General features: G+C 41.7%; 1 protein-coding gene and 1 long non-coding RNA gene across 3 annotated transcripts; both read left to right on the top strand.

Annotated features, from left to right (window-relative positions):
• Window positions 1–216: 216 nt before the first annotated feature.
• LOC106603734 (uncharacterized) lies at window positions 217–7621 on the top strand. 2 transcript variants are annotated; one of them, XM_014197778.2, is made up of 5 exons: window positions 217–996; window positions 2257–2574; window positions 2728–2835; window positions 3520–3615; window positions 7322–7621. In XM_014197778.2, exons 1-5 carry the CDS (start codon window positions 936–938, stop codon window positions 7459–7461), a joined length of 723 nt encoding a protein of 240 aa, XP_014053253.1. In that variant the 5' UTR covers window positions 217–935; the 3' UTR covers window positions 7462–7621. The 2 variants fall into 2 exon arrangements, with proteins under 2 accessions (XP_014053253.1, XP_014053252.1); XM_014197777.2 differs by having other exon boundaries at window positions 224–996; window positions 2728–3003.
• Window positions 7622–8417: 796 nt separating this feature from the next.
• On the top strand, window positions 8418–11018 carry LOC106603733 (uncharacterized). Its single transcript, XR_006769665.1, has 2 exons — window positions 8418–9515; window positions 9949–11018. It is a non-coding gene; the product is annotated as an uncharacterized lncRNA (long non-coding RNA).
• Window positions 11019–18617: the final 7599 nt, after the last annotated feature.

The following is an 18617-nucleotide window of genomic DNA, read 5'->3' as shown; positions in this document are numbered from 1 at the left end:
TCTATTTAGAGTCTTTAGATATCCTGTTATAGCATGATGTCACAACTTAATGGTACATTTCCACTCCCTGTAAGCACTCTATTGTTACCCTGGTGAAGTATAATCTTACACTCCAAATGTGCAATAAAGATTTGTTGATGCATGACGCTACAGTATGACATGTTTCCACTTCCTGTGAGCAGTGTTTGTTTGTTGCCAACCTAGAACCGGTAACGAGCTCTAGCTCCAACAGATATCTAAAAACTTTTGACAACTTCACACACTGCTTTCTAAGTTTTGAGTTTGTGCAATAATCTACTTGAAGGAACTGCTACTTGTAGGAAACGTCTGTCCACTAACTAACCACAGGTTGTTGTTTCAGAGTGTTCCGTTATTTCCTTCATATACTTTGAGTTCCAACCAGTCTTTAGGTAGAGATTTATTTGATCTCTCTGTGAAACTGCAAATGTGCAGACCGCTGACGAGCAGGTGGTATGGCTTCAACCAATCAAGAGCAAAATAATTCGGTCTCTGAGTGGTTCTTACTCTAGCACACTTTCTGTACCAACTGAGAACTTTAAAGTAACGTTACATGTCTCTTAGGATTTTAGCCAAATGAAATATTATTTCAGAGAGTTGTGTGAGCATCATATTTTAGCTTTATTAGTTGTGGATCATGTAATTTAGAGTGATAGATGGATAAAAAATAATTACACTGTTGGGGGAAAATGGTTTCTTGTAGAAAGGAAAGAGTTGTGGTTTTGGCACTTGTGACCTGCTTAGTTCTGCAGTGGGTGTTTTCCTCCATCGGACAGGAAGACATGACAGGGAATGTGAGTGTTTGTGTGAGTGTGCATGCGTACTTGCATTCATGATCAGCTAGTCTGTCTGAAAGACATACAGACATACCGGTACACAGAGTCTTTGGCTAGAGGGTGTAGGTCTGCCTGTTCACAATGCTGTTGCTACAGGCTTTCTCTCTCCTAACCACCCTCACCCTCTGTACCTCATTTACTGGTGAGTATTTCTGTCTTACTGTTGCATTTTGGTTAGTGTATCTATTAGTTGTACAGTTGTACAATGATTCATTGTAAAGAAAATTGTAAGCTACAGTAGTATTTCAGGGTGATTAGTCCATTCAGTGGTTTAGTTGTCTGAATCAACATACTGTAACAGTTGAAAACCAGTTATTGATTGACCAGTCAATGTAGATATGAATATTATATTGTAACAGCTATTTGGGTTTGCTTCGTTTCAGTAGCGGTCGGTGCTGTTTTTTATGAGGATGGTCTTATTTCTATTACAGCATATTAGATGACTGTCATTCATATTCCATTCACCAAGCTCAATGTAACACCGATAGGTTTATGCTACTACATCATACAAAAATGTTCCCTATACCCATCATGAGGTTGCTTCCATCTAGCCTATGAATTGAAGTTTACAACGTAGGTGCACAGGTCGTGAGACAAATGTGAGTAATCAAGGTAACCGACAATTCAATACCGCTTTGCACACTCTTGCCTGCATCTAGGTGTTATCTACGGTGTAATCAATAGTACAAATAGTTGTAAACAAGAGTTTGTATTGGACAAATTGAGGTACTGTATGTTTATCCCAATTCCGTTTGCTTCCGTTTAAGAAACGTTTTTCAACAGAATCGGCGGAATGAATACACCCCTGTTCACCTGCACACACAGTTCACTTTCAATACAGCGACATACAAACAGCATGATCATTTTTCTCATTGTATAATTTCTTCTTGCATGTACGCGCTCTCCTCTTCTCACCTTTTCCCTTCGCTTGTGGACTTCAGTGCACAACAAAACAGCTCTTTGTGAGCAAGGCCAAAAAACCTTTCCAATCCAAACCTTCATACCATAAGCGCTAAACTCTACACATAGCCTACTTCATTGTCACCATATTAGCTAATGCCATAGTCAACATAGCTTAAAGAACTAATGTGTTAGTAAACGCCTTCCTCTGAGGTGCCTCCACTGCTTTGGTTGCATTCATCTGGAACATCAATTTTTAACCATTTCCTATAGCTATTTTCAGTACTGGAAGTACGTAAATAGTATGGCCTAATATGGCATGATCTTAATATGGGATGAACTCGAGTTGTTATTACCATTATTTGTATTTTTGTTCATTTCCTTTACTCTCACGTAGTATCATGAGTGTACAGTATCCTGAATATGAGTGAGCACATAACCTGTGTCCTATTTTATTGTGTTAACTTTGGATTGAAAAAAAAAATCCTGTTTGGTTCCGCAGGTGCTAAGGAGATCGTTAGAGCATTCAAAGGCAGTCCTTCCCACCTTCCTTGTCCCTCACCCTTTGGATTTGATGGAAAAGTTGTTTTTAAATGGACGAAACAGGGAAGTCCTGGCATTATTTGTGAATACAATGTGAATAGAGAAATCAGTTCAGTAGTATCCTGTAAATCTCAATTCAAGGTAACTGGACAACCTCCTAAGCTGTATGTTACAGAGCCAAAGAGCACTGACTCTGGTCAATATACCTGCTTAATATCAAGAGTCATACCACCACCAACCATTGAGAAATCCTCCGTAGTCGATCTTCAAGTTACAGGTAATTTATCTTGTTGAAGATATCACTTTATAAACACGTGTTTACTGGTTTTTGTGTCTCTAAATCAAAGCATACAGTAGGATATTAGAATGGCATTTACAGTCTTTTCACTGTCGTTCTAGTTCTAGTTCCAATGCTATTCTCTCCCTCCAGGTCTAGTCCTAGAGAGGCAGAACAGCAGTGATCCTGGCTGCATCCAGCTTCTCTGTACTTTGGAGGACCTTGACCTCCAGGATGTCAACTTCACTTGGACCCGACAAGGTCAGGCTTCACCGGAGACACTGTTGACCAATCACAGCCTCTCTAAACAGAGCAGCGTTCTGACCCTGTGCCAATCAGTGTGGAGAGAGGGCGACACGATCACCTGCAATGTCAGACTCTTAGCCAATAACACTGACCTGAGCATCAGACTTCCCTTCAGTGAACTAGGTGGGTGACATAATCAATGTACACGGTCCTGTGTGGCTCAGTTGGTAGAGCATGGTGTTTGCAGCGCCAGGGTTGTGGGTTCGATTCCCACGGGGGACCAGTACAGGGAGAAAATGTTTTTATGAAATGTATGCATTCACTACTGTAAGTCGCTCTGGATAAGAGTGTCTGCTAAATGACTAAAATGTAACTGTACTGTTAAGTAGTGACAAGATGTCGAGGGCGGTACCCCATTGACTGTGCAGTGCAGTCTACTTTTAATAGCAATTAACTTCTGCTTTTGTTATTGTTCTCCCTCTAATTCATTGGTTGACTGTTAAGTGTAACCTGATAAGATTCTTGAGACACAAGATCATAGAAAAGCTGTGATAAACAGATACTGAACAGTGGGGTTAGCTCCATCAGGTTGTTATTTTGCCCAAAGTTTCACAATCACATATGGCAGGCTGGACACTTTGATTGATGACACTATCTATAACGATAAATCTCTGACCCTTGATGGTCTTGTTGTTTCAGAGACCTACCATGAGAACAACCTTCTGACTATTTTCTGTGTCAGCACATCCATCGGGGTTGTGGCCATCGCAGCTGTCACCATAAGTATTTACAAATGTAAGTCTTGTAGTCTATAATGATTTTTTGGGTCAGTGCGTGTCACGTCCTGACCCTAGTAAGATGTCATTTTCTATAGTAGTGTAGGGCAGGGCGTGACAAGGGGTGTTTTTGGTTTATCTGTGTTTTCTATTTCTATGTTTAGGTTCTAGTTTGTCTATTTCTATGTTGGGATTGTTTGGGGTTGATCTCTAATTGGAGGCAGCTGATCCTCATTGTCTCTGATTAGAGATCATATTTAAGTAGGGGTTTTTCTCATTGTGGTTTGTGGGTTATTATCTTTTGTGAGTGTGTTTGTTCCTCCTGCGTCAAGGTTTGTTGTTTTCCTATTTTTAAAGTTATTTATGTATCGCATTAAGTTTCACGTTTAAATAAATATGTGTAACTACGAAAACGCTGCATCTTGGTCCGCTCCTTCAAACAGCCGAGACAGTGCTTTCCTAAGCTTACACAATCGATACATATTTTTCTATTTAAACAAAAGGCCATGTAAGTTCCGTGGTCAATGACTTCATTCACAGGCTTGAACATTTGAGGTAACTCTCAAGTCACTCTGGTCTTGTAACCAGTTCACTTTAAATTGTGGTTTGTTTGGATTCACTGGAATCCTGAACAAAGAAAGCAGAAGTGGACCATTACTTACAGACAAAATCTTGGCCACAGCGTCACCTTACATTTCAAAGTGATATTTACTCTCATTGGAGAAAAATTCAGCCCCCTCATACTCAAAGAGGAAATGACTACCTTCCCACCACCCATGCTGTTGACGCCTTTGCCTGCTATCTTGTGTTGACATCCTGGCTTGTAGGCTACCAATTTATGGACTAAACCACGCATCATATCAGCTTCCATTTTAGGACTCGGTGTGTTATTACATGATATTATAATTTGATGCTATAGTTGTCTTTCTTTTACCACCACACAATGATAAGCCAGTGTGAATTTTGCACAGCTTAGTTTACAACTGTTTCAGCATATCGAACACAAATCGTGAAGGTTTAAGACTGTATAGTCTAAACTGTCTTTTGTGTTTGTGATTTAACGGGGATTTTATGCAGACCTACAGTTCCTTCAGAAAGTATTCATACTCCTTGACTTTTTCCACATTTTGTTGTATTACAGCCTGAATTTAAAATGGATTAAATTGAGATTGCGTGTCACTCATCTACACACAATACCTCATAATGTAAAAGTGGAATTATGTTTCCAGACATTTTTACAAATTAATAAAAAATGAAAAGCTGAAAGGTCTTGAGTCAAGTGTTCAACTCGTTTGTTATGGAGTAAAAATGTGCTTAACAAGTCACATAATAAATTGCATGGACTCACTCTGTATGCAATAATAGTGTTTACCATGATACACACATACAATTATTTGTAAGGTCCCTCAGTCGAGCAGTGAATTTCAAGCACAGATTCAACCACAAAGACCAGGGAGGTTTTCTAATGCCTCGCAAAGAAGGGCACCTATTGGTAGATGTGTTAAACAAAAAAAAGACATGACTATCCCTTTGAGCATACACTTTGGATGGTGAATCAATACACAGTCATTACAAATATACAGCGACCCTTCCTAAGTTGTCAGAGAGGAAAGAAATCACTCAAGGATTTCACCATGATTTTAAAACAGTTACAGAAATTAATGGCTGTTAGAGGACAAAACTAAGAATGCATCCAAGAATGCATCAACAACACTGTAGTTACTCCACAATATTAACATAAATTAGTAAAAAGAAGGAAGCCTATATAGAATACAAATATTGAAAAAAGTAATACTGCCAAAGAAAATTGCTAAGAAATAAACTTTTGGTCCTGAATACAAAGCGTTATGTTTGTGGCAAATCCAACACATCACTGAGTACCACTCTTCATATTTTCAAGCATGGTGGTGGCTGCATCATGTATGTGTATGCCTGTCATCGGCAAGGACTAGGACGTTTTTTAGAATAAAATGAAAGGGAATAGAGCTAAGCACAGGCAAAATCCTAGAGGAAAACTTGGTTCAGTCTGCTTTCCAACAGACACTGGGAGACAAATTCACCTTTCAGCAGGACAATAACCTAAAACACAAGAGCAAATCTACACTGGAGTTGCTTACCAAGAAGAATGTGAATGTTCCTGAGTGGCTGAGCTATAGTATTGACTTAAATCTACATGAACATCAGGGGAGGCTGCTGTGGGGAGGACGGCTCATAATAATGGCTGGAACAGAGCGAATGGAATGGGACCAAACCATGTTTTTGATGTGTTTGATACCATTCCACTCATTCTGCTCCAGCCATTACCACAAGCCCGTCCTCCCCAATTAAGGTGCCACCAACCTCCTGTGTTGAACATCTATGTCAAGACCTAAAAATGGTTGTCTAGCAATGATCAACAACCAATTTGAAAATAATAATGGGCAAATATTGTACAATCCAGGTGTGCAAAGCTCTTAGAGACTTACCCAGATTGACTGAGCTGTAATCGCTGCCAAAGGTGATTCTAACATGTATTGACTCAGGGGGATGAAAACTTGTCTAGTGAAGATATGCAGTGTTAGCGTTTTATTTTCCATAAATAAAAATGTATATTTTTTCTTCCACTTTGACATTAAAGAGTACTTTGTGTTGACAAAAAATGACAATGAAATTTATTTTAGTCCCACTTTGTAACACAACAAAATGTGGAAAAAGGCAAGGGGTGTGAATACTTTCTGAACCCACTGTACAGTATATACAGTATTTCCATACTATGAGGTTGGAATAATACTGTGAAATTGTGAAAATTATTATAATGCCCTTTTAGTGCAAGAGCTGAAATATCGGCCTGTTTTGGTGGAATGGAGTTTTGGCCTGACTGGTGACATCACCAGGCGTTAAATTTATTAATAGACCAACAAGAAAGGGAGTTTCAAACCTCTCTGCCAATAACAGCTAGTTTTCAGTTTTCCCTTCAGACCACTCCCAGACACTCTTAGAAAAATTGTTGCTTGAGAAATTGCTCTTTGCTAGGAAGCTATTTTTTGTTTATTTTTGACCATTTTAATTTAAAACAATCACAGTAAGGTTCTTAATTTTTACCCAGAAATTATTTGATATTGGACCTTTAACCTTAAACATGACAACATTTTATTTTCCATTCACCACATATCAAAATGATGAATCACTTCTAGACTTTGCGCATTGAAGCTGCTGTGTGTCACACCGGCACTATTTTTGGCAAAATGTTTTGATTTAAGAGGGTTTTAATTCGCCTTTCATGTCCCCGGAACACCAGTTGCCCAATCCTTCTCTAGAAACAAAAATGGGTGGACCTGAGCTCAGCACAGCTCAGTTCAAATCTCAATATGACGTTATAGTTCCCACAAACTTGTCATACAACACAACAGAGGGGTGAAAATGAAGCTAAATTGAGAGTCACCAATTTTTTCAGGGGTAGTAAGGTATCAATCAGCCCACATGCAAAATGCTATTTTAGTATGTGCTTTATTTAATATGCTGCATGATCGTCTAAAAAAATATTGGATACAAATACATTTATGGTGTTACAGCTCTGTTTATAAACTGTAATTTAATTTGATTAATCTGTGCTATTTTGCTCCACAAAAATGTTGCCTCTGATGCCAAACACCTCAGTAAGTATTTTGGAACTTAGTAGTAGGCAACTATTCAGCAGAAGAGTCAACACAAAATGTGATTAGTTGATTGGCCTTCTCCCCATGCAGGTCGGCAGAGGACCAATGATAAAGGCGATTCTGTCTCATATAACAACAAGGTGTACGAGAACTTCAGTTTCAGCACACAAACCCAACAGAGACAGACGACCACTGCATCCATCCAGGAACAATGCATTTATGAGAACTAGACAATCTTAATCTCACTCTGACATCTTTGTTCCTCTTTTCATGACTACTGGTAAATGAATGTAATGTCCTCAACACCTGCTTGGGACTTATTTTGTTTGAGATTTGCATGTTCTGAATTTTCTAACTTGGAGATGAATAAAGTCAAACCTAATATATCAATCCTGTGGAAATTCATTGCTAAATTAACATGTATGTAAATGGTTTAATGTACTGATTATCTGCATTGCACCTGCAGATTCATAACTTTTCTTGACTTGTTCTGTTACTACGAGTACACGTTGGTTGTTCCAGAAAAGGTTGAACAACTCTGAGTTCCTGTTTTAGTGCCAACATTGGTGTCAATGCTATGGTCTGCTTTCACGTGACTGGAAACAATTATGGTGCAGTCTATCACGTTCACCACTCAGCAATGTTGCAGTCCACTTCTGCAGGCCCCTCAGCCATTTTTGCCATCATTGACTGCAGTATTCTTTTTGATGTGGAGTTTTTTTCCACAGTTTTATGACTTTCGCCACATTATTCAGAGTGAACAATGCATAACTTCTAAAGGTCTCTTTTTGCTCACCAAAGCCACAGAGTATATACAGTACCAGTCAAAAGTTTGGACACAGCTACTCATTCAAGGGTTTTTCTTTATTTTTACTATTTTCTACATTGTAGAATAATACTGAAGACATCAAAACTATGAAATAACACATATGGAATCATGTAGTAACCAAAAGATGTGAAACAAATCAAAATCAAAATATATTTTAGATTATTCAAAGTAGCCACACTTTGCCTTGATGACAGCTTTGCACACTCTAGGCATTCTCTCAACCAGCTTCACCTTCAATGCTTTTTCCAACAGTCTTGAAGGAGTTCCCAGTTAGCTTGGGTGCTTGACTGCCGTTGAACGCTGGATCAACCCTACTCCTCGGCCAAAGCATCCAGTGTGCACTCTAAACGCTCCGAGAGCGAAACGCTCAAAATTTACGAACGGACAATCTGACAACACTATGGATTTACGAACGCTCAGAGTGCACTCTGCCACTACAGATTGAATTCACGAACACACCCAAAATCGTAAAATGTCTAGCTAGTCATTTGCTATGCTAACAAGCTAGCAAGAGGTTGAATAGCAACAGCATCAACTTCCGGTAGACAGGCGAAGCACTAGTACGCTCAACTGAAACGATACTGTTCGTTTACAGTATATAGTATGTAGTATACAGTATGTTCGTATGGGTATTTGAACACAGCTGAGGTGATGTATGTGGGTATTTTTCACATTTTATTTTTGCTTAAAAACTTTAACATACCAAAAAAGTGCCGGAAAAATCTTGACTAACCTTTAACCTGACACTAAAAGGTCTATAGACTTTCTTGGCCTAGTCCTAATCTGAAAAGTATTTTTAGCACCTAGCTCACTATTGCTAAATTACCTGCCTTGATTCTAAATGTATGTTTGTATTGTATATTTCTTTGCCTAAGTAGAGCTTTAAGATAACTCTGTAATGTTATTATTTAAGTCACAAACTGTACTCGGTTTCAATTCAACCTATAACCTGAGTACCTGCATACTGTTTCACTGTTTTATTATAGTATGTGAACAATATTTCTAAAGCTAATATGGATGTTTGTGTATTTTAGAATACAACTTAGACTGGTGAATCCAGAATGAATGCTACATTCACTAATGTTGATAGAAAAATAGTGAAAATAGCTAATTCTGGATTCACCATGCTAACTACAACTAGGGCTACAAGTCAAAACATTATCAGTAGTTAAACCCAATGGTGAACTAAATCACATGAGATGAACTGGGCAGTTGGGTCTGTAAATGTCACTGTTGTGTGGTAGACGGTGGCTAGCACCCACCTTCGCGCTAACATGAGATTTTGAGCACAGAAGCACTAGACTCACACACATTGAACCTGCTCTGTGAAGAAATTGACAGCACAGAGATGCAATGGTGATATAAATGATAATGGTTCACACAGCAACACAAAGGATTTAAGCACAGTGCATAGCTTGACGATTTGGATGCAGATGTCTTTAACTAATAGATATGGTGAGTATTGTAAGATATTCTTTTTCCGTCTGGTTAAAATATTTATATTTTATTTGAACTGCATTATGGCACAAGTAGTCAAAGATGAGAGAGAACTGAATGCTTCTTGAATGGGGGAGATTTTGTATTCAACTTACGTTAAATCTACGCCCTAAGAGACGTGCATATGCTTTCGGTTCACAGGACTACACACTTGTGTCAGAATGCTTGCAACAAAACTGCGATAGAACTGCAATATTCAACATACTTTAATGTCTAGCATTCAAAGTAAAATGTATTTGTTATTTTGGAAACTTCAATAACATTTGTCTTTCCATGCATGTTTTTTGATACAAGTCACACTTTACGTGCTGTACCTCTTGTAATCACAGGATGTGTAGCTTGAAATGTAGTGTCGAAGTAACTCTTTTCTTTGTGTCATTGCTCTTTTTAGACCAGATGTCGGTGTCCTACTCTTCTGCTCTGCATTTGGCAATGCTTCTGAGTCTCCACTCAGGTAATTTGAAATGCTTTGAACAAATCTCTTCATACATGAACTGTGGACACTTAAGGTACAGTTTTGTTCTAAGGGGGAAGGGGTGGGGGGTGGAGTATCATAGGTCAAATTATAATTTATGATTGCATAAGACAGAATCAGTGCCTTTACAACTGAAATATGAAAATTACGGAACTGAAATGAAAAGTGATTGCTGAGAGACTTGCTGTTTGGTAAATATAGTAGACAGACCCTACATTTATTGACTTAATACATTTGTCCCAGCCAGTATGGAGCTGGGAAGTGAAGTGGCTTAAAATAGTTTTACAATTGTCATGAGGTGTATCACCAGCTGAACCAGTTCATCACCTGTTTTCTCAGACTGATCAACATTGGTCTCTTTTTCTACAGGTTTACAGAACCTAACTACACTGTCAAATCCAACAGCAGTCATTGTACACAAAGGAAATTCAGTGAAGATCCACTGTACCCACAATTTACCCAATGACATTGAAATATTTACAGTAACTATAAAAGGAACAGAGGTGCTGTGCTTTTCTCAGTTTAACAGACGAGTGGCTGATGTGGAAGAATTGTAAAGAAAACGTACAAATTATTTGGAATAATGAGACTGAAGAGATGTCCTTTTTAAAAACTTGGATGCATTTGCTGTTTGTTTTGGTTGCATTTCACATTATGCTGCGCTATCCAATATGAATGGTAAATAATGTATGGTGTTATTTTGGAGCTTTTGTAAATAAGAATACATTTCTAAACACTTCTACATTAATGTGAATACTACCATGATTATGGTTAGTCCTGAATAATGATGAGTGACAAAGTTCACCACAAATATCAAGTGCTATAATTTCTAAACAGTTCACCCAATATGGATGAAGATACCCTCAAATTGAAGCTGACTGTCTGCACTTTGTATCATTGCAAATCTTGTTTGCCGGCGTGTAGCCTTATAGAATTGTCTTGTTACTGGTTTTGCTGTTTTATTAAACATTGCACCTGCTTCCCGACTCATAGCTCTGTTAGTACAGAATACCAACTCCAACTATGGAAGCAGCAGGAAAGTCGGAAATCTCTCAGACGGTCAACCAACAAGGGTACACCATGACCAGCTGGCTCAACTGGGGTTGGTCATGGAAGAGGTCCTCCGTAGTCAGCAGCGTCTCGAACACCCCCGAGGAGCAGGTCGGTCCGGACGGTGAAGGTGGAAATCACGGATGATGTTGAGGGTCCAGATTGTCCTTCACCGGAACCCAACACCCCTCCTCTGGGCCAAACCCCTCCCAGTCCACCAGATACTGGAGCCGGCCCCCCAATACATAGAAAGTCCAGTAGGGATCTGACAGCGTAGGCCGGGCCCCACTCAATGTCCAGTAGTGGGGGACAGTATCAGCAAGGGACCAGGAATGACCGGCCTGAGAAGAGAGACGCGATAGTGACTGGGTAGTTGTAACCTTCATGTCACCTCGCTGACCCTCCGGAGAACCTTGAACAGCCCCACAAACCCGGGGGCTCAGTTTCTTGCAGGGCAGGCAGAGTGTGAGGTTCCTGGTAGAGAGGGGGCAGGGGGAAATCGGTTACACAGTCATTGGATCGATATGACCAAAAGTTGACATAACGAGTGACATCCTGCACCAAGGTGGGCCACCAGTACTTCTCAGCGATGGAGTGGATGGTGCAAGAAATACCTGGATGTCCAGCGACGACAGCTGTGTGCCCAGGTCAGCAGCCGATCCCTTATCTCTGTGGGAATGTAGATGCGCTTGGGAGGACAATTCCGGGGTGCAGGCTCCTTCTCTAGAGCCTGGCGGATGTCCACATCTATGTCCCAAACCACTGGACCCACGACTTGGGAGGATGGGATTATGGGTGCCCTCTGGACAGGAAGCTCTCCCAAATTGTAGTTACGGGACAGAGCATTGGCCTTCAGTTCTTAGAACCTGGGCAATAGGTCAGCATGAAGTCGAACCTGGTGAAGGTGCCCATGTGGCTTGGCGCGGATTCAGTCTCCTCACTGTCCGTATGTACTCTAGGTTCCGATGGTCGGTAAGGATGACGAACGGTTCCTTGGCACCCTCCAGCCAGTGTCTCCACTCCTCTAATACCAACTTCAACGCCAGGAGCTTCTGATCGCCAATGTCGTAATTACTCTCTGCGGAGGAGAGTTTCTTGGAGAAAGAAAGCACACAATCTCAAAGTTACCCTGTCTTAGACAAAACTTCGCCCACCTCAGATGTGTCTACCTGAACCACAAAAAATAGAGTGGGGTCTGGGTGTTTTAGCAAGGAGGCGGAGGTGAAACACCCCTTGAGACGAAAGGCCTCGTCGACTGCTGGAGACCACACCAACCTACGAGGCCCACCCTTGAGAATGGAGGTGAGAGCGCTGAAGTTCCTGATGAAGTGGAGATAGAAGTTGGCAAACCCCAGAAACCATTGTAACCCCTTGATGGTGGTTGGGACTGGCCATGACAACGCATCTACCTTCTTGTCCTCCATCCTCACTCCCTGCAGGTGATTTGGTAACCCAGGAAAAGTCCACAGACACACTCTATCCACCGGATGTGTACCAAGCTCACTAAAAGTGGCAGTAATAAAGCCTCTCTTGAAAAAGCCGAATCTTGATCCAGAAATTATAAAAAACTATCGGCCTATATCGAATCTTCCATTCCTCTCCAAAATTTTAGAAAAAGCTGTTGCACAGCAACTGACTGCCTTCCTGAAGACAAACAATGTATACGAAACGCTTCAGTCTGGTTTTAGACCCCATCATAGCACTGAGACTGCACTTGTGAAGGTGGTAAATGACCTTTTAATGACGTCAGACCGAGGCTCTGCATCTGTCCTCGTGCTCCTAGATCTTAGTGCCGCTTTTGATACCATCGATCACCACATTCTTTTGGAGAGATTGGAAACCCAAATTGGTCTACATGGACAAGTTCTGGCCTGGTTTAGATCTTATCTGTCGGAAAGATATCAGTTTGTCTCTGTGAATGGTTTGTCCTCTGACAAATCAATTGTAAATTTCGGTGTTCCTCAAGGTTCCGTTTTAGGACCACTATTGTTTTCACTATATATTTTACCTCTTGGGGATGTCATTCGAAAACATAATGTTAAATTTCACTGCTATGCAGACGACACACAGCTGTACATTTCAATGAAACATGGTGAAGCCCCAAAATTGCCCTCGCTAGAAGCCTGTGTTTCAGACATAAAGAAGTGGATGGCTGCAAACTTTCTACTTTTAAACTCGGACAAAACAGAGATGCTTGTTCTAGGTCCCAAGAAACAAAGAGATCTTCTGTTGAATCTGACAATTAATCTGGATGGTTGTACAGTCGTCTCAAATAAAACTGTGAAGGACCTCGGCGTTACTCTGGACCCTGATCTCTCTTTTGAAGAACATATCAAGACTGTTTCAAGGACAGCTTTTTTCCATCTACGTAACATTGCAAAAATCAGAAATTTTCTGTCCAAAAATGACGCAGAAAAATTAATCCATGCTTTTGTTACTTCTAGGCTGGACTACTGCAATGCTCTACTTTCCGGCTACCCGGATAAAGCACTAAATAAACTTCAGTTAGTGCTAAATACGGCTGCTAGAATCCTGACTAGAACCAAAAAATTTGATCATATTACTCCAGTGTTAGCCTCCCTACACTGGCTTCCTGTTAAGGCAAGGGCTGATTTCAAGGTTTTACTGCTAACCTACAAAGCATTACATGGGCTTGCTCCTACCTATCTTTCCGATTTGGTCCTGCCGTACATACCTACACGTACGCTACGGTCACAAGACGCAGGCCTCCTAATTGTCCCTAGAATTTCTAAGCAAACGGCTGGAGGTAGGGCTTTCTCCTATAGAGCTCCATTTTTATGGAATGGTCTGCCTACCAATGTGAGAGACGCAGACTCAGTCTCAACCTTTAAGTCTTTACTGAAGACTTATCTCTTCAGTAGGTCCTATGATTAAGTATAGTCTGGCCCAGGAGTGTGAAGGTGAACGGAAAGGCTGGAGCAACGAACCGCCCTTGCTGTCTCTGCCTTGCCGGTTCCCCTCTTTCCACTGGGATTCTCTGCCTCTAACCCTTTTACAGAGGCTGAGTCACTGGCCTACTGGTGTTCTTCCATGCCGTCCATGGGAGGGGTGCGTCACTTGAGTGGGTTGAGTCACTGACGTGGTCTTCCTGTCTGGGTTGGCGCCCCCCCTTGGGTTGTGCCATGGCGGAGATCGTTGTGGGCTATACTCGGCCTTGTCTTAGGACGGTAAGTTGGTGGTTGGAGACATCCCTCTAGTGGTGTGGGGGCTGTGCTTTGGCAAAGTGGGTGGGGTTATATCCTGCCTGTTTGGCCCTGTCCGGGGTATCATCGGATGGGGCCACAGTGTCTTCTGATCCCTCCTGTCTCAGCCTCCAGTATTTATGCTGCAGTAGTTTATGTGTCGGGGGCTAGGGTCAGTCTGTTACATCTGGAGTATTTCTCTTGTCTTATCCGGTGTCCTGTGTGTATTTAAATATGCTGTCTCTAATTCTCTCTTTCTCTCTTTCTGTCTTTCTCTCGGAGGACCTGAGCCCTAGGACCATGCCTCAGGACTACCTGGTATGATGACTCCTTGCTGTCCCCAGTCCACCTGGCCGTGCTGCTGCTCCAGTTTCAACTGTTCTGCCTGCGGCTATGGAACCCTGACCTGTTCACCGGACGTGCTTGTTGCACCCTCGACAACTACTATGATTATTATTATTTGACCATGCTGGTCATTTATGAACATTTTAACATTTTAACATTTTGACCATGTTCTGTTATAATATCCACCCTGCACAGCCAGAAGAGGACTGGCCACCCCTCATAGCCTGGTTCCTCTCTAGGTTTCTTCCTAGGTTTTTGGCCTTTCTAGGGAGTTTTTCCTAGGGAGTTTTTCCTAGCCACCGTGCTTCTTTCACATGCTTTGCTTGCTGTTTGGGGTTTTAGGCTGGGTTTCTGTACAGCACTTTGAGAATATCAGCTGATGTACGAAGGGCTATATAAAAATAAATTTGATTTTGATTTTGATTTGATTTGATTCAATTTGCCGATGACACAACAGTGGTTGACCTGATCACGGACAACGTTGAGACAACCTATAGGGAGAAGGTCAGAGACCTGGCCGTGTGGTGCCAAGACAACAACCTCTCCCTCAACGTGATCAAGACAAAGGAGATGATTGTGGACTACAGGAAAAAGAGGACTGAGCACGCCCCCATTCTCATCGACGGGGCTGCAGTGGAGCAGGTTGGGAGCTTCAATTTTCTTGGTGTCCACATCACCAACAAACTAACATGGTCCAAGCACACCAAAACAGTCGTGAAGTGGGCAAGACAAAACCATGGGTCCTCAGATCCTCAAAAGGTTCTACAGCTGCACTATTGAGAGCATCCTGACTGGTTGCATCACTGCCTGGTATGGCAACTGCATGGACTCCAACCGCAAGGCACTACAGAGGGTAGTGCGAAAGCCCCAGTACATCATGCAGCCAAGCTTCCTGCCATCCAGGACCTCTATACCAGGCGGTGTCAGAGGAAGGCCCTAAAAAATGTTCAATGACTCCAGCCCCCCTAGTCACAGACTGTTCTCTCTGTTACTGCACGGCAAGCGGTACCGGAGCGCCAAGTCTAGGTCCAAGAGGCTTCTAAACAGCTTCTACAAGCCATAAGACTCCTGAACATCTAGTCAAATGGCTACCCAGACCATTTTCATTGCCCCCCCCCCCCCCCTTTACACCATTGCTACTCTCTGTTGTCTTCTATGCATTGTCACTTTAATAACTCTATCTACATGTATATTCTACCTCAACTAACCGGTGCCCCCACACATTGACTCTGTATTGGCACCCCCCCTGTATATAGTGTCACAGGCCGGCTCATAGCCTGTGGCAAAAATGAGGGGACAGCAACAACAGGTATAGGCCAATCAAAAGGTTATTTATTGTAAACAAAAACTATTAACTTTAAACAAAGAAAAAGGAATGCGGTGTGGAAATGTCATAATGTAGGGTGTATGTAAGGTGCATGGATGCATGAATCTGTGTGTGGGAACATGACTGAGTGGAAACTAACTAAACCTACAAAGGAACAAACAAAACAGGATCATAACTGGAGGAGCAGGGAGAGAGAGACAGAGTGGTTAGTGAAGCAGTTTTAAATACCCTGAGCCCAGGTGGCTCCAATCACGCCAGCTCCAATCACTAACGACCCTCCTCTACCTGCAGGAGGAACCGCCCCTGCACTGCAGAGGGGCCGTGACCTCAACTAACCGGTGCCCCCGCACATTGACTCTGTATCGGTACCCCCCTGTATATAGTCTCACTATTGTTATTTTATTGCTGCTCATTAATTACTTGTTACTTTTATCTCTTATTCTTATCCATATTTTCTTTAAATAGCATTGTTGGTTAGGGGCTCGTAAGTAAGTAATCCAATTTGGTTTGATTTGATTCTAGGCAGAGTTCCTCTGTCCAGTGTCTGTTATTTTGCCCATCTTAATCTGTTATTTTTATTGGCCAGTCTGAGATATGGCTTTTTCTTTGCAACTCTGCCTGGAAGGCCAGCATCCCAGAGTCACCTCTTCACTGTTGACGTTGAGACTGGGGTTTTGCGGGTACTATTTAATGAAGCTGCCAGTTGAGGACTTGTGAGGCGTCTGTTTCTCAAACTAGACACTCTAATGTATTTGTCCACTTGCTCAGTTGTGCTCCGGGGCCTCCCACGCTCTTCTGTGAAGGAAGTAGTACACAGCATTGTACAAGATCATCAAATTCTTGGCAATTTCTCACATGGAATAGCTTTCATTTTATTAGCCTTCAAGAATAGACTGACGAGTTTCAGAAGAAAGTTATTTGTTTCTGGCCATTTTGAGCCTGTAATCAAACCCACAAATGCTGACGCTCCAGATACTCAACTAATCTAAAGGCCAGTTTTAGTGCTTCTTTAACGAGCACAACAGTTTTCAGCTGTGCTAACATAATTGCAAAAGGGTTTTCTAATGCTCAATTAGCCTTTTAAAATGATAAACTTGGATTAGCTAACACAACATGCCATTGGAACACAGGAGTGATGGTTGCTGATAATGGGCCTCTGTACGCCTATGTAGATTTTCCATAAAAAATCAGCCGTTTCCAGCTACAATAGTCATTTACAACATGAACAATATCTACACTGTATTTCTGATCAATTTGATGTTATTTTAATGGGCCCAAAAATGTGCATTGCTTTCAAAAACAAGGACATTTCTAAGTGACCCCAAACTTTTGAACGGTAGTGTACATACGAGGAAAGCTGAAGTCTCTACCTTTCTATTGATGTCTGATTCCCAGTTCATCCAACAGATAGCAGTAGTACATCACATGACGTCTCTTGCCCCCTTGAAACCAGTTGCATCTGGTTTGGGTAGTGAGTCACTGTTCCAAAATGGAGGAAAAGATTTTCAAGCCTGACATCTTAAAATGACCTTAGCAATCAGGGCTTTCAAGTTATGTTGTTAAACAATTACAAATAAGACACAGACAGGTAAAGGAACTTAAAACCTCTTTTCCCATTCACTTTCCTATTGTTAACAATGATCTAACTCAACAGCGCATGTGGAGGATACATACAAGGTAATGTGGAGAAGGAAATGCATTGCTTTACATTGACCATCAGGGTGTACAGTTTCCATGCATACTACATGTTGGCACTTTTGGTGACTTGACCTAAATAGGTCCATAGCGCATCCGGGCACCTGCCCGCCCATCCAGCATCACTACTCTGGACGGCTCTGACTTAGAATATGTGGACAACTATAAATACCTAGGTGTCTGGCTAGACTGTAAACTCTCCTTCCAGACTCATATTAAGCATCTCCAATCCAAAATTAAATCTAGAATCGGCTTCCTATTTCGCAACAAAGCATCCTTCACTCATGCTGCCAAACATACCCTCGTAAAACTGACCATCCTACCGATCCTCGACTTCGGCGATGTTATCTATAAAATAGCCTCCAACACTCTACTCAACAAACTGGATGCAGTCTATCACAGTGCCATCCATTTTGTCACCAAAGCCCCATACACTACCCACCATTGCGACCTATACGCTCTCGTTGGCTGGCCCTCACTTAATACTCGTCGCCAAACCCACTGGCTACAGGTTATCTACAAGTCTCTGCTAGGTAAAGCCCCGCCTTATCTCAGCTCGCTGGTCACCATAGCAGCACCCAGTGAGATATACCTGCTGGAGCGCGTGCTACGAAGCCAATTCCTCCTTTGGTCGCCTTTCCTTCCAGTTATCTGCTGCCAATGACTGGAACGAACTGCAAAAATCTCTGAAGCTGGAGATTCCCATCTCCCTCACTAGCTTTAAGCACCAGCTGTCAGAGCAGCTCACAGATCACTGCACTTGTTCATAGCCCATCTGTATACAGCCCATCTATCTACATCATCCCCATAGTGTATTTATTTATTTATTCTGCTCATTTTGCACCCCAGTATCTCTACTTGCACATCCATCTTTTGCACATCTACCATTCCAGTGTTTAATTGCCATATTGTAATTACTTTGCCACCATGGCCTATTTATTGCCTTAATTCCCTTATTTTACCTA

Source organism: Salmo salar, chromosome ssa04 (genome assembly GCF_905237065.1).
Source record: "Salmo salar chromosome ssa04, Ssal_v3.1, whole genome shotgun sequence".
NCBI classification, from domain to species: domain Eukaryota; kingdom Metazoa; phylum Chordata; class Actinopteri; order Salmoniformes; family Salmonidae; genus Salmo; species Salmo salar.
Note: the sequence above shows the minus strand (reverse complement) of the source record. Positions and strands in the feature narration are given on the sequence as shown.

What these genes read in the sequence shown, in the direction of transcription:
- LOC106603734 (XM_014197777.2), top strand. Translation starts at nt 936, where the DNA reads ATGCTGTTGCTACAGGCTTTCTCTCTCCTAACCACCCTCACCCTCTGT. An exon ending in CCTCTGTACCTCATTTACTG is followed by an intron (nt 997 to 2,256) that starts GTGAGTATTTCT and finishes TTGGTTCCGCAG; the next exon opens with GTGCTAAGGAGATCGTTAGA. An exon ending in ACTTCCCTTCAGTGAACTAG is followed by an intron (nt 3,004 to 3,519) that starts GTGGGTGACATA and finishes TTGTTGTTTCAG; the next exon opens with AGACCTACCATGAGAACAAC.